General features: G+C 40.1%; 3 protein-coding genes across 3 annotated transcripts; all 3 read right to left on the bottom strand.

Moving 5' to 3' along the window:
* Positions 1-291: 291 nt before the first annotated feature.
* Positions 292-8,036, bottom strand: arl8bb (ADP-ribosylation factor-like 8Bb). Its single transcript, XM_080727534.1, has 7 exons — positions 7,860-8,036; positions 5,585-5,665; positions 5,301-5,374; positions 4,491-4,584; positions 3,442-3,509; positions 2,446-2,516; positions 292-2,311 (listed from the first exon to the last, which is right to left on the bottom strand). The coding sequence occupies exons 1-7, from the start codon at positions 7,980-7,982 to the stop codon at positions 2,262-2,264; spliced, it is 561 nt and encodes a 186-aa protein (XP_080583660.1). The 5' UTR covers positions 7,983-8,036; the 3' UTR covers positions 292-2,261.
* Positions 8,037-9,274: 1,238 nt separating this feature from the next.
* On the bottom strand, positions 9,275-16,252 carry LOC308286505 (N-acylethanolamine-hydrolyzing acid amidase-like). Its single transcript, XM_080727546.1, has 11 exons — positions 15,926-16,252; positions 12,353-12,517; positions 12,080-12,203; positions 11,718-11,808; positions 11,523-11,608; positions 10,689-10,861; positions 10,519-10,581; positions 10,255-10,321; positions 10,088-10,116; positions 9,522-9,591; positions 9,275-9,409 (listed from the first exon to the last, which is right to left on the bottom strand). The coding sequence occupies exons 1-11, from the start codon at positions 16,099-16,101 to the stop codon at positions 9,389-9,391; spliced, it is 1,065 nt and encodes a 354-aa protein (XP_080583672.1). The 5' UTR covers positions 16,102-16,252; the 3' UTR covers positions 9,275-9,388.
* Positions 16,253-17,827: 1,575 nt separating this feature from the next.
* Positions 17,828-22,086, bottom strand: bhlhe40 (basic helix-loop-helix family, member e40). The gene is made up of 5 exons (XM_080727263.1): positions 21,697-22,086; positions 21,453-21,519; positions 21,198-21,305; positions 20,719-20,842; positions 17,828-20,274 (listed from the first exon to the last, which is right to left on the bottom strand). The coding sequence occupies exons 1-5, from the start codon at positions 21,777-21,779 to the stop codon at positions 19,418-19,420; spliced, it is 1,239 nt and encodes a 412-aa protein (XP_080583389.1). The 5' UTR covers positions 21,780-22,086; the 3' UTR covers positions 17,828-19,417.
* Between the last annotated feature and the right edge of the window lie 815 nt (positions 22,087-22,901).

Below are 22,901 nucleotides of genomic sequence, written 5' to 3'. Positions count from 1 at the left end.
TAGGGGTTGGCATTGACAGGGAACATACACTTGGTGTAATTGGCATTTACTAAATTGGGGAGGAATAAAATAACTACATAAAGAGGGCCTAGAGCCATGTACATCAAATATCTCTAGGCCTACACTATATATTGAAAAGCTGTCATAATGGCATTCAAAGCAGTAGTTCTAAGGTGAACCTTCATTACATTTGTTTTGCAGCACTTTGCCTCCACCTTGTGGCAAGAAGTCCACCTACAATTTCTTATACACACAACAGCCCAAGACTTTGGGGTGGGAGACTTTCAATCATTAAAAATAAAAACAATTTTATTAGCAATCACAAGGAATAATGCATAACGTCTACAAGAGCATTTGCTTGAATAAAAATGCTTACTTCTTATTTACAAATTCTGCAATTGAATGTGAATAGGTTTAGCACATGCACATACAAATTGCAAATAGCTATATTATTACACAAGTAACAAAGCTTTACCCAATTGCCCATACAATCTCCCCGTTTCACAGCCCCACACTGCTGCTTTAAAAAAAAACACAACATGAACATTGATTGAATTTGATTGAGATGCATTGACAAAGCAAAGGGCAGATCGATATACATGATGTGTAGACTATTGCCAGGTCAGCCAAGCCTGTTTAAATCATTGTCTTCTTGCTCAAAGTAAATAACATTTGTCAAGCACACCCTTGTCCATGAATTGGTAAGGATATGCATAGGGCTGTCACAATTATTACATAACCGCCTAATCGAAATTATTTGAGGTAATCACAATTATTTTGCAAAATCGTTTCTATGTTGAGAAATGTTAATATAGTTACAAACACTTTCAAAAAGTAGTGGAAATAGCAGATCTACAGGCTCACAACTCAGCTGTTTCCACTATCAATGTTCTTTTTTAAGTATAACATTGTCAAATATGTCAGTAATTTATTTGTATATTTAAGTTATGTGTCATGATTGCCATGTGCATCGCAATTATTTGAGTGACAATTAATCGTCATGTATAATGTCATAATCGTGGCAGCCCTAGATATGCATACGATTGGATATCATGATTCAGGTAAGAGCTTAAAGTGACTAGGAAGAGATTACATTACTCTGGGCCGGGTGTCCAACGCTTTTAACTGATGGACTGTCAAAGTGGATGGAAGCACTGGACTCTCTGCCATGACCTCAGCCATGAGTTATGGCACAGGCTTTCTGATATCCATCCACAACTAGATTAAGATTGTAGATTTTATATTTGGACAGTCCACAATGAATTTAGACAGCCAAATAAAACCTGAGAACTGCAAGCTAAGCTTCGTAGGTAGCTCAAAATCATAGACATTTTAACAGAAGACAACTTTTAAAAGAAGTAGCTTCTTTTGTGTTATTAAAGAGTATTTACATGATAATCCTAAAAATAAATGGGATTGTCAAAACATGAATGTATGATAAATAATCAAGGAACTAATATTATTTCCGTTCCAACTAATTAAGATGAATGCTTAAAGAAGTTGTGTTCAACTCAACAACAAGTGTGTCTGTTTTGTGTTTAGTGTTTTCATATCATGGAACACTATTTAGCAGAAGGCACTTAAAACTGCCAACTTACAGTATCTTAGGGCTTAAGCTTAGAAACGACAATCATTCATTCAATCTTTCTTTTTCTCTTAATCTGTAAACTCTTCGATTTAAGTCACTTTATAAAATGGACATTTCCATATGCCAGCAAATAAAATGCAGACTACATTGAATTGAAGGCATTCGCGCAAGCAACCATCATCCTTTGGCAAAATAATTGTTAAGAAACTACAATCACACAAGGTCACATAAATATTAAATGCTGACAGAATAGAGTGACGGATGGTGGAATTAAGTCACGCGAGTTCCACTGCAAACTGTGGCCAGAGGGGAACCACAGACTGCAAGATTAATAGGATTCCTCCTGTCACTGTCAGGGGGACTGAATCCCATTTGAAGCAATGAAAGCCCATTGATGGACACAGACAAAGCGCATCTTCTTTAACGACAGGCAAGAAGGAATGATGTGTATGGAAAGATCCACTTTTCTACACAGTACTGAGACGACATTTTAAGACTCCAGATAGCTTGGTACAGCGACTACACATCTATGGTAGTGTACGCAGTAGTGCAGGTGATGCCACGCGGGGTAGATATGAATTATTTCACAGACACAGTGGAAGGGATGACCATAAAGGAACCCATCATTGTTGGGGGCTGAGGCCAGAACTGCGGGACCCGGGATCTTTCACTTTCAGCTTCTCCGCGACTTTGAATGCTGGATGAGCCACTGCAGTGTGATATCTTTAATAACATAAAAAAACATTATATGACCTCTGAAGGACCAGATACAGATATTCATGGACATTAAATGGTTGGAATGCCACACTGTAGATCTCAAACAACGTAGTGGCATTCAATATTTTCTCTCTGCTTACCTATGTTGTCTTTCTCTTTGCAGGAGACAGAGTAACAGCAGATCTCTCTATCCTGAATGGCAGACAGGTTCCTATAGAAGAGAGAAGGTTGAAAGCAGGACAACTATAATCTCTCAGAGATCAAGAAATTTGTGTTTTATGTAGGCTGGCTGTGATTTTACAGTACAAGCTCTAGTGCCAGTGTCAGGGCTTGACATTAAGGTTGTCCGGGACAAGTAATAAATCCTTCCGGACAAGCTCATTAAAAATGTACTTGTCCGTACTTGTCCGCGTCTGTGACACTCCTAGCAGCTTTGTGCTGTATGCAGACTATGGACTGGCGATACTATGGAGTGGAGGGTGGTTGGAGCAAGAGGGGTCGTTAGAATAAATGACAAAATTACTTACTGCTATTTCAATGTCTGACTCCTATGCATGAATTTAAGAAAGAAATTACTGTGAAATGTCTCATTTTTATCCGGACAAGTGACTTTTGTGCCCGGACAAGTGAATGGGAAATGTACCTCAAAAAGTTAATGTCAAGCCCTGAGTGTTATATCAGATTTTCATATCCTCTCCTTAAAATAGAATGATAGGATTCACATTAAATAGAAAGTTCCCTTTCAATGAGAGTTGACTCATAAGTGCATTGTGGAAAATACCTGCAATTCCACCCAAACAAAGTCTTAATACATCAACTTCAAGCCATGTAGTTATCCAAAGAAAAAAGGGATTGTATAATCTATATAATGATTATGGCAGCCAATGGAGATGACATGACATCCAGGACTGCCTCATGACTTTTTTTTGTGTTGTTTTACATTTTCCTTCACTTTGTAAACCTGTAGCACTTTGCTAAGTACTTTTCATGACAATTGCACTACAAAATCAAATGTATAATGATACAAATATGAATTATATATATGACATTAAAATGTCGTTTGAGGCAGTGATCTCAGGCAATGAGTTATAACGGTTGTGTGTGATCACAAAAACTGACAGATCTGAGAAGCTTACATTTTTTCAATAAGCTGCTTCTCATCAAGCGCATTGGGAAGATCTCTTTTGTTGCCCAGAACTAGGACCTGATAAAAGACAAATAGAAGGAAAGAGGGAGAGCAATAGAGACAGAGAGAGAGATCAATGCAGGACTATCTGTATCTTAAGCCTATAAATAACATCTCCTCAAGCTACCTGTGCAAAAATAAACAAGGCTCTCCTTGTTTATTTTTGCATGATTCATCAGTACAATCACAAATTATAATTGCTCATTTTAGACCATCTAAAGCATTTTCAACAACCTTTTGGCTTTCTCATCATCACAGAATATGTCCCACTAAGGACAAAACATAAAGCTTGTGTTTGTCACCCAGGCACGGCAGAACGGAAGAAATGCTATCGAGTCAGCATGTCACAAACAGTCATGTCAATTAGCTCATCAGCAGTGAAACCAGTAAGACTCCCTAACTGGGAGATAAGCGACCATCACGTCGCTTACACAAACTTCAGAAGGAAATCGTAGCCAATCAGGGGGGAATATGGGAAATGGGACAGATCCATGTTGATGACATGACTTTACTGTGTCCGCTTTTGCCATCGAATTTGCGTGATTTTAGGCCAAAATCTGTAGGAGCAGTGTCCAAAAATGTGTTTTGTAAAAATCAGCCTGATAGTGGCGCTAGAAGAGGGGCATGTGAGAAATCAGGGGCGTAGGTTGTGATTTGCCATCCAATGTGCGTGAATTTAGGCCAAAATCTGTAGGAGCAGTGTCCAAAAATGTGTTTTGCAAAAATCTGCCTGATGGTGGCGCTAGAAGAGGGCCATGTGAGAAATGGATAGGGGTGGCAGAGATATGAGTAGGGCAAAAGTATGATGGTACGGACAGACTGACAGACTGACTGACAGCCGGTGGAGGTTTTGATAGTAACTGCAACCTGACGGTCACAATTAGAAATCCTGGCTTGGGACTTGGTGTAATGCCATCAAGCCTGAATCCCTACAAGGCAAGCTTGTAGTTTCTGTGATAACTAATTGAGAAGAAAAGGGGCCCAAATACATGCACTTACAGGTATTCCTTGTAGTTGTGGTTTATCTAAAAGGTTGTGAAGTTCATTTCTGGAAGCTTCTATCTTGTCTCGGTCAGCTGCATCCACCATGTAACTGTAAGGAAACAAACTGTTAAATCCATGGATTATGTGCACCCCACTCATCAAAATAATTTATACTGGATATTTAGGTCTAAAGTTGTTAATTCCTGAAAAACGTTTATTTTTTATTTTTAACCAAAAGTAATTAACAGGCACAAAAATGGACTATTTGAAGATCATGGAACCAGTCCGGAACGTCTTCCTAATTCAAATAGTAAAATCCATATGAAGTGACTGTGTTGGGTTTATGTACCGGTATATTGACATAATCTGCTTTGTTTGAGTACACTTATGTATCTATGTGCTAAAAGACTGACTTTGAGTCCTAGTTTGGAGGGACAGGAGCGTAGTATGAATGAAAGAATAAACAAATTAATGTTTATTTTCCGTTCTGGCAAGATTCCAGAACAGAGTTGGGCACATAGAGATCTTTGTCTTTTGGATAATAGAGCACAAACATACTTTTGTAATTGTCGAGTTAGTAGTATAGATCCTTTAAGCTTCTACCTAATTGACTAGTTCAGCCAAATCATAGATAAAAAAAAGAAGTCTTCCAAAACCTTTTTTCAAGGAAAGATGCATCATTTTTCATAACATTTTCATTCATGGAATGAAGCTTTTTGAAATTCTATGCCTTTCCAGGTCTTCACTGGCAATAGGAATCCTTAAATATGTTATATGGCTTTGTAAAGTCGATCTGTGTTATTTTTGTATCAACCAGTTACTTACACAATGGCATTGACTCCTCGACAGTAGCGCTCCCACATACTTCTAAAACGAGGCTGTCCACCTATGTCCCATATCTGAAGTGAGACAAGAGCACCAAAAAAGCACAGTCACATACTGCATAATATGAGCAACATAGCATAGTAGCATATTACACAACATATTGTATCATTATAGCTCAAGACTGCGGAAAGCAAATATCTGTTCTGGCCTAACTCCAGAAGGTAAGTGGCATTATAATTGCATAAAGCATGCAGCTAAAAGCTAGTAGACCGGACCTAGCATACCTTTATTGTCACGTTGCCTTTAGTAACCTTCCGCATGTTGAAACCGACTGTGGGGATCATGTCTTCACTGAACTGGCCAGACTGGAAGGAAGAAAAACAATAGAGAAGTCATGGTCATGTAATCCGGTAAGAAAACAGTAAGATCATGCTCCAAAACACATACAATACAATACATGTAGCTCAGGGGTCTACAACGTTTTCAGGCCAGGGACCCCTTAGCTGAGAGAGAGATGAAGCAGGGACTCCCACTACATAACGTAAAAAATTGTGTTGCAGATTTAAAATGTTCATGGATTTCTTATACAGCCTAGACTTGTTTGACAGCACTATCATCTGTTGGATTAATATATTCAACCACTTGAACTGTCAATACCTACTAGTCTGCTCTTCTTTTCCCTCTACACCAAAACTCTGTGACAAAAAAATAGACAATCTACAAGCTCACAACGCCTCACGCTGCGAGGCGTTGTGAGCTTGTACATCTGCTATTTTTTAGCTAAGGTTCCACTAAGAATAGGGATGCGAGGGTTCAAGTGACTAATGTAAAAAAACATGATCCAATCACACAAAGATTTGGCGCCCCCCCTGTAGTAACTCTAAGGACCCCCTTAGGGGTCCCGGACCCCCTGTTGAAGACCTTGATGTAGCTTATAAAAAGTGAATGTATTGTATTTACAGTACGTATGTAGAGCGAAGTGTATAATGTTAATGTTAAATCATATGAATACATTGTCCACTGTCTGTTAGGACTATGTGCACTATTGCCCTTGTATTGTGATATTCAACATGATGCCAATGTCTCAGTACCACTGTTGGTAGGATCATTTACTGTACTTTATACTGACTAAACATTTAGTTAATGAAGGGTCTATGAATTAGAGTCACCTTTCATGCAATGTGGCCCTCACATCCCGAAATGAGTTTGACACCCCTGGTCTGATTCAATGCAGATCTGACATAGGTCAATCCCAGGTAGTCATAAAGAGTTGAATCAAAATGATCAAATTACAACAGAAAGTGTTTTTGGCGCTCAGACTCTATTACAGTACATAGTTTTCCCAGACACTGTATGAATCACAACTAGGATTTATTGCCTTACCACAACGGTGAGATCATGTTATAATACAGTGCTCCAAAACGCATACAATACAACAGTGTTCCAACACATGTAGTTTTGCCAATTGGTTAATGTACTATTATTCTAGGATAGCCAGCATTATAATCTGAACCAGCACTGCATTGTTCTGTATTGCCTATAGTTGTAGTACCATACATAGGTTAACATGGGGACAATTCCAAATATGCATACATACATACATAGCCTTGTTTGTATTACTGATGTAGTATGGCCTGGGTCAACGCTAATAGCCTCCCAGTGATTTGGTGAAGAGGAAGTCAACTTTGTCCAAACTGCATTACAAATCACCTGACCTGACATGAACACTAAGTGGAAGAGAATGGTGCATTCTCGTGATGATTTTAAGCATGGGGGGGGGGACTCAATGTATTGTGACCTACAAGTGGCAAGACTGTCAGTGAAGTTAAAGTTCAAGGAATGTGACAGGCTATTGGCTAACCCTATTCTTTAATAGTCTGTCTAGCCAATGCTAAAATAAAATGCAATCCTCCAGTGCAAGGCTATGGTCTTGGCAGCCATCAAAACAGCTTGTTTTGTTTTATTTATAAAAATGAAAAAGTTTAAAAAAAGACAAGGTCCAAAATTATAAGCAAAGTTAATGGCTCAAAGCCATTTGATCCCCCAAAGTGGTATTTGGGGGATATTTCTGGGGGAAACCAGGCTAATATAAGGTTACTTAGGAGGTACTTAATATATAAGGTTATGGCTACTTAAATCACCACCTGATAGCTCCCCCCAGACTGTGATGGCATCATGGCACTAAGGCCAGTTAAGCTGACTGCAACAATGATGACGTAGCAGAGAGGCTTGTTTACAAAATTGAATTGTCAGTGGTGTGTGTGTGTGTGTGTGTGTGTGTGTGTGTGTGTGTGTGTGTGTCAACTTGTTGTGTCACTGATGTTGAAACACTGATGTTGAAACATGAATTACCTCGCCGACTGTTGTTTTGTTTTATTTCGTTTTACGCCTTTATTTATCAAGCAAGTACACCATATATAATCAATGACACGCATCATTATTTAACACAAATACACACACACACACAGCTGTTAATGTTTAAGTGAGGAATCATTATCATAATAACTGGCTATCAAAGCTCCCAGACAGTGTAGGCCCACACGCTTCTTTGCTACTCACTGCAATCACATTGACGAATGTTGTTTTCCCGGAGTACTGGAGTCCTACTAACGTGAGCTCCATCTCCTCTTTCCAAAAGAGAGACCTGAACCAGTCCAAAAGCCTGTTTATGAGGGCCAGCATCTTGGATGACAGTAGTCGCAAGTCACTGTGAAATCAGTCGGTGCCGCCGTCTACTCAGTCTTGTGAATTGTCAGCCAGTGGTCTCTACAGGAAGTAGCTGCGTTTGTCATGTCATGTGATCTCATGGCGATGTTGCTAACCTGAAGAATGATACAACGCGAGAGGCCGCTGTTTCGCAATTTCGGCACAGAAGGAGACAGTAAGCACCAGTGGTGGCCTTTTTTAAGTAAAAAGTATCAATACCACAATGTAAAATACTCTGACAAGTAAAATGCCTTTGTTCAAAATGTTAACTTGAGTAAAAGTACAAACGTATTGGCATAAAAATGCTTAAAGTACCAAAAGTAAAAAAGAATGTTTGAAAATAGCAAGCTCACTAGTTTACTATTGAACATTGGAAATACTCCAGTAAAGTAAAAGTACCTTATATTGTACAGTGATCATATTTTGTAAAAGTAGGCCTAAATATTCTTAACGTTCATATATTTCTTGAAACTTTCATATATTCTAGATACATTGCACATTCAGTTTATAGAATTATACCAAACCTTTTTTCTTTTGTAAAAAAAATAAAAATATGTTCCCAAATATGGATATGTCTGACATAAGTCTTATGTCATAGACCACATGAGACTCACACAATATGTCCATGGGCATTCCAAGCAATGGGCTTGATATTGACGACATCAGGGATCTCCATATATGGGCAGGTCAGCTATAGACATTTAGGCATTTGTAAATGAATTTTGTCTTGGCCATACAGTATATGGAGCGACTATATGGGCATTTCCAAAAATGGGTCAACAATTTGTCACAACAGGTCAGCTATAGACATTGAGGCATTACCTACCTACTCACTGACGGTCAAGGTTCTGCCGGGTTTGATAGTAAATTCTCCCTACGGTCACAATAAACATGAGAGTAGTTTCGTCTTTATATCTCATCAACGCAAAACGTACACATTGTAGAACATAACAATAAGTAGGCTACACTAGAATATTGTAACGTGAACACAACCTTTAATGTATTTGTTTGTGTTAATAAATATAGTATTTATTATAATGATCTCAGACTTGATATATTACTAGTATTTGTTCAGCAGAAAAATCCCCAAACTACAAATCATAATGCATTAAGACTGACTAATATTTTGAATTATTCCTCCCTGTGATGTCATTCGGATGGTACATATTCAAAGCTGTGTTAAGATAAAATCATGTAGTGATTGTAATCTAATTCACACAACAGCATCATTAGGCCAGCAGGCTTTATTAGAGGATACACCAGTACAATTCATTGACACAATTTCCAAAGTATGAAGTTGACACACTAATGTAAAAGTTTGTTAATCATAAATCACTGGAGTTCTGCCAAACTGCCAAATCAGCGAGTCTCACACTTAAGATTTAGTCGATCCAACTGCAACCCTTCAAAAAAACAAAGACAGAACAAGTTAATGTTTCATTTGAATGTAACGATTCGGTGGCTATCAAGTTGATATAAATTTCTTCTGAGAGAGAAGATAAAAACAATAATTGCCTGTGGCCTGATAAGTGAGCTATATTTCTCAGGGTGTGCTGCACTCATTGTTGTTGTGTAAACAGTAATTCTGGAAAATAGCACAAAATGAAAGAAAGAAAAAATTATAGCATTAGACATTTGACAGACACAAGCACTGATTGCAATATATGGCAATCATGTATAATGCATGTTGTATGTTATTGAAGAGATGCTACTGTAGCAGTTTAACTACCGTAGATTGTTTATTGTTTATTCAGATCCCCCATTACTGTTACACAAGGCATTAGCTACTCTTCCTGGGCTACAATAATTGAACATGCTGTACTTTTTTAAAGACTTTTATAGTGTCTCTAAATTAATCTCTACAGATACACATCTACAATATATGATGATATATCTTTTTTTAACAGCTTAACTGTGATCTCAAACAAGGGCCAATAACTCACATGACTGCTGATTTGAGGCAAAGGGAACCGAAAACAATGCTGTTCCACATAACTGCCTCAACTCATGGGAGATAAGTAGTCATGTGATTCACTAAACAAATGGATGCAGCCATAATCAACAGATAACTTCCTTCTTACCCGTTACACACTGGAAACAGTGACAAAACCTGGAAGAAAAGACTACATTACAAATCCATTCATTCATTGTCGTTCACCAAATTCACATTCACATGTCAATTTGTCGGAGGAGTGGAAAGAAGAATACATAAAACTTAACAAAACTTTAATTCGCTTATTATACTTGCCTTATATATTATGTCCATGTTGATGTGATCTTGGCCAGTTACATTTAACGCCTTGCTGGCAATCGCTCTTTAAGGAAGAAAAGGAAAGCAAGAAAGAATCAGAACAGAAATAAGAAGTACATCAATAGGTTAATACTGTATGACTAGGCCAATAATTTTAGTTTTTGAAAGATTTTTTTACAACCAACTATGCAGACTGTATCTAATGTACTACGTATGATTGAATGTATAGCTGCAACTGCTCATGTGAAATGAGTCTCAGACCTTCGAATATCTCCACCTGGTGTAGGAACCCAGTGGTCATAGTTTGTCTCCACTCTGAACCATCTGGAATTGAACAGAATATTTATGTTTTGTAATATCAACACTTGACAAACGCCACTTCCACTGCATTCTGCTCAATGTAATATTGAATGGCCCTTTGTTTCACATACTCTCCGTTCAGTGGATCCAAAGGCCAGATATCAGCAGGGCCTTTCCTGTCCCTGGTTATAACAACTCCTTCCCCTGCCTTCACTCCAGCCACAATATAATACACTCCAGTGATTATGGGAATTTTGGATAGCCGCATCACTGCATCCTGAAAGTCCTCAGCTCCTTCCAAGGTCTGTTTAGCATAAATCAGTCAGTGGTTCAGTTTAAGAACAATACTGGTGTGTTTGCATATTTAGCCTACTATATAGTACAACTCATGTACACTTTTTTCAAAAGCATACCACAATTCTTTTGGATATTGAATAATGACCTGATTTCCCTTTTGATTTATTTTTGGCTGGGCCAGCAGGACCAGCCCAATAGATGCACAAGTCTTTGACTGACTAACTGACTGACTTGAGAGAGAGTGACATGCAGCAAATTGTATGACGGGCCTGGTAGTTGAACCAGTCAGGCATCAGAGCCTACTACGCACATGCGCCCTAAGCCTAACCACACTCAGCAATCAGGCAATTCACTGCTGTCCTACAGAATCACCTGCCATTGATGAGTCCCCACCGGGAAGATGTATAGCCACGTCCTACTCCTCCCGCCCAACACTACCCGCTGAAAGGTGCCGCCACCCAGCCTGTAGAAATTTGTGAAGAGACAAATATCACCCTCCCCGCCCCGCTTCCGTCCCCTGAACACGGGCCAATTGTGTTCGCATAGATGCTGGACAAAGCCAGATGCACCACGATGGATTCAAACCCACAACCTCCACGGTGTTAAGCAGGAACCTTTACCACTGCGCCACAGGAGCACATTTCTAACTTTGGATTGAACAAACGTACCTCCCTCACCAACCAGCTAACTGGGGTTCTTCTCAACAGGAAGGCAGACACCACATTCTTCCAATAGTTCCACCAGTGGTCTTTACCTGATTACAATGCAACACACACAAACACGCTTGGATACAAATAAACAACAAGAAACTGTCTTGACTCCAAAAAACGTTCTGTAGCAGAAGAGGTGAAGTATGGTCCTACCGCGCTGGTCCCCAGAGATAGTGAACTTATTTGGGCTCTGTCCTGTCCACAGGCCAACGTAGCCTGCAAATGAGGTTCCACTGTACACCACCTAAGAGGGTTTGACAACAGCAGTTGCCATCAGAAGATCACTTGTTTTTTTTTGTTTTTTTTGTTTTATTACACAAATTGTGTTTCATTGATGTTAAATTAGACAAATTATGATTTACTGGTGTTTAATTACACAAATAATATTGTGTAATTAAACAAGTAGGCCTAGTAATAATTATTAAATCATTGTCTGTGATAATGAGGTAGTACACCAATGTAATTAACAAAATGATCATTGAACTGATAAGGAGGAGTTCTGGAACAAAACGTACCTGGTTATTCTTCAGAAATATTAAGTTTACAGTCAGATTCCTTAGAACGGCATGTGGGTAATCCAAATTCCGGCCATGGTATAAATAGCCATTTGTGTCCTGTGCAACGATGCTTGTGCAAAATCTGGGAATACAAACATGGTGTTAATTCATGAGGATAACTGCTCTCACATACAGATCACATACTTACAATATATTGGGTCCCTATAAGAAACTTTGCACAAGATGTACGGAGTTGAAACAATGGCTATATAGTTTTGAAATCTTACATACGCAGATATTTCATAGGCAAAGTTGAGAAGGACGATATCTGAGGGACTTGCTCCAAAGTGTGAGGCCATGCCACGGATCTCCCCTGCATAGGGTTGTGGGAGGTAGTTTTCCAAGGCTGTCACAAGAGGAGCAACTGCATGGTGCACCCATTTTGGAACAGACTCACTACAATACAAACAAACGAAAGAGAAAATGTGATACATATTATTTATTTCACTAAGCCTATCATTTTTGAGCAGTGTTAACCGCCCGGCTTTGCATGTATGTCCGTCTGTATGTCCCCCAAAGCTTGGCATTGGCCAAGCTTCGCAGGATGTTTTTGGCATGTAGGCCTACTTTACGTACGCCAATCACAACCAAGGACAGCATCAGCAATAAAAGGCAATGCTCACTTCACAATAATATTGGTGTGATTATTTTTGAGCGGTGCTAAGCACTCCTACATCTGGCTTTGTGTGTATGTCTGTCCATCCTATGTCCATTTGTCCGTATTACGTATCCCGCAGAGCTTGGCATTGGCCAAGGTTCGCGGGATGCTTGATGAAATTAACTCATAAAGGCACCACTATTTGGAAGAACAAGGCAAAACAGAGAAAACAGTGGGATGGAGCTCAGCTCACCATAGCAGCCTGCCAGCAACGACACATTAATTGAGTCATTCCACGAAACCGGTACGATTTGGAAGTTTTTTTCTGGAAAATGTTATCGAAATGAATTACTTTTCTGAATAGCCCATTAAGGACATATTTAACATGCAGAAAAACATATTTTCCCATCTCAGGCATTAAATTAATATTTTTATATGGAATACGGGGTTGAGTGGAACGGGGTTGAGATTTTTTAGTCAAGATGGCAAGATGACATTAGGAAATCAGATACATTGTTGAAATAACAAAGATAGTTTTCACAAATGATTGTTTTCTATCTTTATTTCATGTAACGGGGTTGAGTTGTTAAGTTTTACGATCACACTATGAAAGTATAAATGACTATAACTAGTTGTAAAAAGTTGGGAAATGTCCTCTTTCTGCAGCATCTTGCTCAGAAGACTTGTAGAATGCCATTGCATGTTGTTGATGTCACTAAAGGAGCAGTTCATACTTTTTACAGAGAGGAGAATGACTTTGCAACAGGGTTGAGTGCGAGTTGGGGACAGAGCTATATAATGTGATTTTAATGATAAATCATCTATCTATTAAAATACTAAACATGACCAGCAATAGAGTACATTGCTGGTTTTATGTGAATAGCATAATTTATGGATTATTTTACATTTTTAGTAGTCATATCTCAAGTCCACTTTCTTTAGCAGCCATCCGGGACATGAGAAAATGGACAAAATAGGTGGTGTCTACTAAAAAAAGGGAAGATCATGTCTGGAATTAAGATAAAATGTATTTAAGTTTTACACAATATTAAAGGGAACATTTCAATCAATGACAAAAAGCTTTTAAAAATCAATTTTGGTGACCAAATAGATAAAATACAGCTAAAAGGATTAGAGGGACCTCACATCGTACCGGTTTCGTGGAATGACTCAATGGACGAGTACCGGCTCCGCCCCCTCCAAAAGCTGCCTCCGCCACTATCACAGCGCGCCGCTATTGGCTTCATTCACTTCAATGGGAAATACGGCGGATTGTACACACATTTTACACATTAAATACTAATTCAGTGTTGGACCCAGAGCTTCGAAATCTCTCCCTGGCATGCGTTGGAGGAAGGTGTAGTAGCCTACACGGCTAATGGAACAAAACTATGGAACAAAACCGCAGAGGAATATTTGGGGAAAAAAAGGGAGGAAGCCCCTGTCTGTTGGACCACAGATCGCCGTTTTTTATATAAAAAAGCCGATTTAAATATGAATACACTGTGTTGGCTAAAAGGCCATTGACCATGACTACAACACCTTATTTGTTATGTAAAATAGCTGCTGATAAAGTAGCCTAATGATGAATGAACAACGCGAAGTGTATTTTTTCTGACATGCAACAGGATGCGTGCAGGTGCGTCACAAGAGGGGGGAGAGGGACTGAGTTACTAAGGCCCAAGGTGGAAGGGCCTTAATTATTTTATACGTTAGCTATTGAAAAATAGCAGATTATATAAACTCGAGAGTGCCGCGCTGCGAGCTTGTATATCTGCTATTTTTGAAATCCCCAGATGAAGAACATTCATGTGGGCCCGCAGTGAATCCTTGTACCCAGGGCCCAGAATTTGGTGCGACGACACCCTTGGCTGTATTTGCGACTCGCTGCGGCTAAAACTTTTCGGAATCGAGACGTTTTAACGCCAGAGATATCATTTATAAGCAATCGACATGATAAGAAACATGTAGGCCTAGCCTACATTTGATGCAGTTTATTCTGGTTGTTGTGAAATAAGAGAAATAGACAGAGTAGGATACTGCCTACCTCATTCGTCGCTATAGGCTGTTTAAACACCATCATCACAGATCAAATAAATACATTAACACGCCGTCAAATTCACTGGTAGGTATATTTATTATATTTATTTGTTGTCTTTCTTACCTTATGTACACAACTGTCCAGTCCAGTCAGTGATAAGTTGCTTTATATCAGATGAAGTAGCCTATTCCTTGGTGCTTCTTCATATAAACACATAGAATGTTTGTGTTGGTATAAATGAGTAGCCTACACATATTTTCTCAGTTCATATGACTTGATGAAAGTAACTCATATTCCGCCCAGGTCAATAACACTAATCATTATAATGGCATGAATCGATCTAAACAAATAAAGTCTGTGCTGATAATGATGATGGTAGTATGCTTATGGCTTATGTTAGGCAGGCCACTTAATAGATATAGGCTATAGATAGAGAGATATCTTTATTATCTCAAGGGGGATAATCAGTAGCTATTTAACATAACAAATAAGGTGTTGATGTTATAGTCATGAGCCATTTAGCCAATACAGTGTATTCATATTTAAATCTTTCCGAGTCAGTGTAAAACGGCTCTGAATCCAGCAGAGAACTTCTGTATTCTCTGCTGCTTTGTTTTAATAGGCCTACATATTTTTCTAATTTCATGCCAGGTCTTGTTGACGGATTTGGAAGAGATTTCGAGGCTCTGGGTCCAAAACGCGACATGCAGTGTGTCTGTGTGTGACATTCTCCTCCATCGTGCTGACAGTGTTGTTGAATGACTGAGTGAGGAATGTCGGACTTCAAAGCAGTAACGTGGAGGGAAAGGTGGGGGCGGAGCTCCCGGTACTCGTCCATTAGCGTTTATTCTGCATAATAAGCACTTTTAGTTTGGTTCTTGGAAGTATTTTGATGTGAACACACTTTTGTACAAGTAGCCTACATCTTTGAATGCACAACATTTAGTCTAGGCTAGTATAGGATACTACTTGACTACATTCTATTTTACTACAATAACTACATAGTTTTACTGCACTTAGACTATGTATTTATTTACACACCAGTCACCAAGTTGTCTTTTAAACACACACGCGCACGCACGCACGCACGCGCGCACGCACACACGCGCGCACACACACACACACACACACACACACACAGCAGAAAGAACAGAAGACAACTTACTCAATGATTTCAGCGGCTGCCTCCCTCACATAGTTGATGTCAAACGCTTTCACCAAGGGCTCCCATCGCGTTTCGGGGGGATCATCCAAGCTGATGTTTACCACGGGCGGAGCGAAGTCAGCACTGGATGGTGCGATTAGACAAAGCAACACCAGTTCCAGCAGTACACACCACATAGTGATCAGATCAACTGAACCATTCAGAACTAACTAACCCGCAGGGTCACATAGTTCTCATCTCATAAACTTCCGTGGTTTGAGGAAGTTGAGAGTAGATCACGTGAACACTGTGAAAGACTATTGTTTTGCTACAAGGACAGAAAAATGGAGGCATGCATAAATTAAAGAAGCTGTACGTTTCCCCACCACGTGTTCTCATATATTCTGTGTTTACACGCAATCTCACTTCTGCGTTCATTGGACGGAACCGAAATATGGGCGTGTACATGATTTTAGAAGTTGAATGCATCGCACAACACAGGAGGAAGGCTTTCGCATAAATTATTCGCACACCTGTGTGTGTGAGATCAGATAGGTAGGCAGCTAGACTAAATAATCGATGGTTTTTCTACTTCCGGGCTTCCATCCTATCCATATCATATGGATAGTATCGGATAATAACAATGTAATAATGCCATAATGCTGTTATGAATGTAGAATAACTCCTCATATAAAACTCATAATTCTGAGTTACCTCGTAATTCTGAGTTAATGCGGGAATAAATCTATAACAATTATTCAGGTCAGGTCTTTTTATATTTAGCAGTCGCGCGGTGGCGCTGCGTACTTGGAAGTTGAAACCCAGTGGAAGCCTATTTAAATCCATGACAGATGCACAAACAGGACAGGAGGGGGCACTGTCGCAATAGTTTTGATAAGTTATACGGCGCGCCTGTACTGTATAACACAAACGGGGTCTTAAATAAATAAATCCTAATTGTGTGTGTGTGTGTGTGTGTGTGTGTGTGTGTGTGTGTGTGTGTGTGTGTGTGTGTGTGTGTGTGTGTGTGTGTGTGTGTGTGTGTGTGTGTGTGTGTGTGTGTGTGTGTGTGTGTGTGTGTGTGTGTGTGTGTGTGTGTGTGTGTGTGTGTGTGTGTGTGCTGTTATACAGTATTATGATATTATTTGTATTTACTGCATTGGCCATGTTTTGTTGCTTTAAAAACAATTACAGAGAAACAATTAGCTATCAATAAGATGTCATTAGATGTGAAAACAAAATACTGAAAGTTTTTAAAAAAAATCTATCTTTCCATCTGATAATATCATATGCCATTTACATCCATGTTGTCCTCAACAGCCAAGTTGCATAAAGCATGGTCTGCCCCTCCCCAGAGCATGTAGCCTACTCTATAGGTTACAATCAGTAAAACTTGCATGTAGTGTAGTCTGCTGAACTAAGGTATATTTTTCAGTGTGATTCAGTGTGACAATATGAATCCCCCCTCCCCCCTTCCTCCAACAAAGTTAGAGGTTGATTGTTGGCAGTCTTTTATATGTTCACAATATATGCAGATATTCAACAACTACCTTCTAAATGGCTATCATTACATAACTAGTGGTATCATATAGTGCATGTAATTATGTAAGCATGATCTTTGCCTTGCATTCAATCCTAATATTCATTCACAAGTCATAGCATGCTATGTGAAAGCTTGTATAATAAATGTATCAAATACTTATCCTTCAAATAATTCCCTCTACAGATTCTATGCAGCATGCAACATTCTATGTAAAGCTCTATTTTAACTATTTGGTGCTTGCAATCTAAGCCTTGCTATTGATTTACACAGGCACTGCTGCTTTATGAGTTATGTAAGTGTTATGTAAGGATATGTTGTTAGGAGGATCTGTCTTGAACCATTAAAGCCGCCTTAAACTGAAACACAGACATCAATTTCCACAGGAAAAAAAATCTTTATTAATATTTTTTAATGTATATCAACAATACTTTATAGATAAAATATGTACAACAAGCAACCTTGTGTTACATCTCAAAATAAAAATCCCAAGTACCTCTTCCTATACAAAACTATTATTTTTATTTGAACATTACATTCACTCTCTTCTTTGCCACAAACTCAAGAATTAATACAAACGCAATTAGACATGTTTTGTCATGTTTGTGTCTGCTATGAACAAGTAAAGGCAACAGCATGAACTAAGGTCAGACTTAACTTGACCAGAAATTAACGAGCATGATGTAAATGAGGTTGAGCATAATGCTATGTACACGTTCTCTTGGCATACATACAGCAAAGGACTACCCAAACCCTCCTCTAGTAGCAACGCAAATACACTCAGTAGGTCACGTATCAAAAATAGAGATGTACGATGTCGTATAAACAAAAATAATTACAAGACATTTACTTCACAGGAACTCCCAACTATTTGCACAAAAATTAGAATATGTCACATTAACAAAGTAAAATGTAAAAAAAAGCATACATAGCCGCATCACTCTGTGACATACATGAGTGACACACCGTGCATGACAACGCCCTGAATGCAATAATAAACAGTTGTGTCTATTTAGCTGGAAGGTAGCTGGTGGGAGAAAGGAGCGATATAATTTGTGACAACTCCGGTCACCATGAACCAGACATTGATTTGGTAACATTCTAGTGTAGAGAATGGTTTGTTGGACGTGGTGGAGCTACAGATGCACTGGTAGATCCTGCACAGCCAAGTCCTGAACATTGACTTAACCCTGGAAAGTGTAAAAATAGACGGTGCATTTCTACATCCTCCAGAGATATATCAATGTTCCGGATTTTGCGTGTGGCGCTCACAGATCTACAGCAGGTAATAATTAAAGCAGCATCTACAGGGGCATTTTGTTCAAATCTATACATTCATTACAAACCAGTGTGTGTGGGTGTGTGTGTGCATATGTGTGTGCATATGTGTGTGTGTGTGTGTGCGTGTGTGCATGCGTGCGTGCGTGCGTGCGTGCGTGTGTGTGTGCGTGCGTGTGTGTGCGAGTGTGTGTGCATGTGCATGTGCAAAAGGGCATGTTAGACTGGTGGAGGGGCTATCTCTGTGCGTCACATTCTGGATTTACCTCTGATATTCAACACATGTTCAGAGAACCCTAAAACCTTGCTCCCAGTCTCTATTAGTCCTCATCATCTTTGAAACAAACAGTCTTCACAGAGTTTCAGAGCTATCCAGCAGGTGATCTGTGAGCCTTCGCATTTGGGAAAAACCTGAGGGTGCCTCCCCCCCACCCCCAATCATTCCCTTTCAGTAGACTATATTGAAGAGCTGATGATGGTAGAGGGTCGGTGATGATCAGTCTTCTGAATTAGAGTCACCGCTCGCTCTTGACAAAGAGGGAGAGAGTTGACGGGCCAAAACGACTGCTGTGGTGTTGGACAGATACCAGTGCTTTTAGTCCCTGCCTTTCCTCGCCGGGAGGCTTCCCAGCGGGTGAACTGTTCAACCTCTTTAACATTCAAAGAGAGAAATAGAGGAGAAAAAGAGAGTGCATTTAGTCTTTGGTTTCCAAATTCATTGGGGGGACCTGCTTTAAAGCTTGGAGGAGCGCGGGAGAATCCATCGGAGTCTGGTGCGGCACAGGGGAACCTGCCCTAGGGGACAGCACCAGAGACGAGGGGTGAGAGTCCCGAGGCAAGCTGGCTGCAGAGGCACTCATGCCCGGGTACATAACGGGCATGCCTCCAGGATACCAACACTTCTCCAACATGGGCAGATACCCCGCCGCCGCCGCCGCTGCAGCAGAGGGGGGGATGAGGTAGAAGGGCATGCAAAATGGTGACTGGTTGGGCGAGAAGCTCATGTAGCTGCCGGGACCTCCCACTGTCTGCGCGGAGACATTATCGTCTTCTGAGGAGTCCGTTCGGAACCTCTTGGCTCGGGGTTCGTCGCCCTCTAGCTTGATGGCACCTGCCACCCGCTCCGCCAGAGCCGCCCCATCCTTGGCACAGTATCCTGACCGCTGAACCTTTGCGTCCCCCTTTTCGTGTTCACCCCCATAGCCACTGTCCGTGTCCGTATCGCTGCCACTCTGCTCGCTTACTCCGTGGGGAAACGTCCGCTGAATGACGGACACACTGTTCTTGGAGTGGCCCTCGTAGGACCGCGGGGGCTGCCCAGTGGGCCTCTCCAACTTCTCGGGAGCTTTGTGGACGGGCTCCTCTGAGCGCGGGCTCGCTGGATGCTGAAGGACTTCAGCCGCTACTTTGTGAATGTGACTGATGACATGGGATGGCGTCAGGTCCCTGCTGCTCTCCTGGCCGGCCAAGTACTGTAGAACCTCCTTGGCACATAAGTGGAACCCGGAGCGGAACATCTCCTCGTTGTCCTCCGCGCTGTCTCCGCCTTGGTCTGTAGGGTCAGAAAATGGTCGTTTATTAGTCACGTTCAACTGCAACATTTTCAGAGAACTAGCTCTGATCTGTCCAATGGCATCAGTGGTTCAGTCAAGTATTTAAAAACAGAAGATCTAAGATATCGTTGTTGTCAGGTGGAAACCTTATGTCCAAGACCGTTCGTTTTGTATTTATCATTTTGAAAATGAACTAAACTAGTGAAAATAGAAGATCTACAAGCACACAACACCTTGCGTTGTGTGCTTGTAGATCGGCTGTTTTCACTACTTTTGTGCGACAGCCTTGTATGATGAAGCAGGGCTTTACTTGGTGAAGATATACAAACTTGAAACTTGGAGATACAAGTTTTCTGCCCGACAGTGACGATATAAGATGTAGGAGGATGTTTGTCTGTGGTACCCATTGACTTATCTATACTATATCATGGGATCAAACTTACCAATTTGCAAGCCATTCTGCAAGGCAACAATTTTCTGCTGCTGTTGTTCCAGGAGTGTGCTCAGGGCTTTCACGTGCTTGAGAGTGAGCTCCAGCACCACGGCTTTCTCCAAATGACCCAGCGTCTAAAACAGGAAGACCTTCGATAAGCATGTTGATCTTTCTTATGTAACACATTCAGCAGCTGAATCGAGAAGGACAAGCCTCTATGGGGCGTGAAGCCTGGTAACTCACGCACACTGTAAAACAACGTCAAACAGCATATCGCAATCTAAAGCGTTTTTGACAACACTGTAAAAATCATAAGATTCCAAAAATGTATATATATATATATATATCTGATGATATTAAAAATATATAATAATAATAATATAATAATAATAAAATAAAAAAACAATTAAAGCAGGACTAGGATTTATTTGACTAAGTCTCTGTGGCATCTCAACTTTTGCACATGCCATATCTAGATAGGCAACTTACTGTAAGTTTAAGATGTTCTGGCAGCAAATCCTTAAGCTGAGAGATGCATTCGTTGATTCTGTCACGTCTTTTCTTCTCAATCAACCTGTGAGGCAACTTGTGTGTCTCCTGCAAGGGGGGACAAGGGATTGTGTCAATGAAGGCTACACAAAACACGAATGGATAAACTAAACACATGATAAATATCCATAGTATTTAGCACAATATTGAGAATTAGAACGCACTACTGCTGCTGCAACTATAAGTTAACTTTACCTTGCTGTCATCTCCGCGCTTCAAGCCCCTCCTGGGTTTGTACATGTACATGGGGAAATGATCCATTCTTTGGAAGGAAATAGACATATTAAAATTGGATTAGTCATTTGATAGAAATTGATATTACAATTGAATGTAATTACATGTTAATAGAATAGAATAGAATAGAATAGAATAGAATAGAATAGAATAGAATAGAATAGAATAGAAAATAAACAAACATGTTTCAAGAATGCAAACTTACCCCTGCATATCTGACTCTGTCATATCCAACGATGGGTGTTTTGGCATACAAGGTGGTGGTTGAGCACTTGTAATCCTCTCCATCTCATGCAGTTCGATCGATTCCGAAGTTGTTGGGAAAATGTTTGTTTGTTTGTTTTTTTAATCCTTCAAAGCGTTCAAAAATGTGCCTCTGTGGCAGAATTCTTCAATGTCAGAAAAACAAATATTATGCTCCTTGGTATAGGTCTATGTCGTTCTTCTTTCTATCCAATCATTCAATGTATTCCCAGTCTAGAGAGCGCGCTGCAAAATGCGTGTTGTCACTCTGAGATCCAAGCTCGTCAATAAGAGTTTCAGGAGCTCCACGCCCGGGTAAATGTGACTGTGTGTGAGAGTGTGTGTGTGTGCTGAGCAGGGAGGGCGGTGTTGACGACGTGTTAAATAAACCCTGTGACTACGGGCACGTCTCTATGGTTGGAGAGACTGACCCAGCCAGCGTCGTCACATGAGGCTCACGTGTTGAACGGCGCTTTCAAGCCCGTGTGGAGTCGAGTAGCTACAGCTAGTACACAGTGGTGTAAAGTAACTGAGTATAGACTACATTTACAGGTATTTTTACTTGACTGGAGTAGCCCATATTTCCAATTTTCAGAACTTTTACTTCTACTCCACTACATCTCAGAGGCAAATAGGCTATTATAGTCTTTTTTTCTTTTCTTATTTTTTACATTTATAACATTTTAATACATTTATTTGAAAACCTTATACTAGTTACTTTGTAGATTTGTGATTATTATTGCAGAACAGGCTGCATATCACTTCTCAACCCTATACATTTCAATTTGAAAATTGCCGATCGACTACACGCTAATTGCAATTTGCTATGCATTGTGAGCTTGTAGATCTGCTATTTTTCAATGTAGGCCTATATGAAAACTTGAAATGGGACGTCACATTCTGCATAAAGAGTAGACCTATAGTCTCGTCTATACTTTGAGTACATTTTGATTTTGATACCAACAACCAATACTTTTTACATTTTGAAAACCGGACTTGTAAACAACAAGGTGTTTCTAGGCTACATTGCAGTATTCGATACTTTTACTTGAGTAGGCTACTTTTCCCCCGGCCCCGCCACTGCCTGTCCATTTGTGTGTGCGCTGCACGAGAACAGCCCCTCCTCCCTGTGTCTGGCAGCGGGTCCCGTGTACCACAACGCTCCGA

The sequence above is a fragment of the Nannobrachium achirus genome (assembly GCF_963921795.1).
Source record: "Nannobrachium achirus genome assembly, chromosome: 6".
In the NCBI taxonomy this organism is placed as follows: Eukaryota; Metazoa; Chordata; class Actinopteri; order Myctophiformes; family Myctophidae; genus Nannobrachium; species Nannobrachium achirus.
The sequence above is the reverse complement of the archived record's forward strand: the minus strand, read 5'-3'. Positions and strand labels throughout refer to the sequence as shown.

Bases quoted from the DNA above. Each gene is read 5' to 3' on its own strand.
- arl8bb (XM_080727534.1), bottom strand. From the start codon at position 7,982: ATGCTGGCCCTCATAAACAGGCTTTTGGACTGGTTCAGGTCTCTCTTT. The intron at 5,666-7,859 runs GTGAGTAGCAAA...TCTTCCTTCCAG, and splicing joins CATTCGTCAATGTGATTGCA to TCTGGCCAGTTCAGTGAAGA. The intron at 2,312-2,445 runs GTAAGCAGAGAG...ATGTTATTAAAG, and splicing joins CAAAGAGAAAGACAACATAG to ATATCACACTGCAGTGGCTC.
- LOC308286505 (XM_080727546.1), bottom strand. From the start codon at position 16,101: ATGTGGTGTGTACTGCTGGAACTGGTGTTGCTTTGTCTAATCGCACCA. The intron at 10,322-10,518 runs GTCTGAGACTCA...TCTTCCTTAAAG, and splicing joins CCAGGTGGAGATATTCGAAG to AGCGATTGCCAGCAAGGCGT. The intron at 9,410-9,521 runs GCAATTATTGTT...GTTTTTTTGAAG, and splicing joins GCTCACTTATCAGGCCACAG to GGTTGCAGTTGGATCGACTA.
- bhlhe40 (XM_080727263.1), bottom strand. From the start codon at position 21,779: ATGGAGAGGATTACAAGTGCTCAACCACCACCTTGTATGCCAAAACAC. The intron at 20,843-21,197 runs GTAAGTTGCCTA...TTCCTGTTTTAG, and splicing joins CAGAACATCTTAAACTTACA to ACGCTGGGTCATTTGGAGAA. The intron at 20,275-20,718 runs GTAAGTTTGATC...CTGACCCTACAG, and splicing joins GCAGAATGGCTTGCAAATTG to ACCAAGGCGGAGACAGCGCG.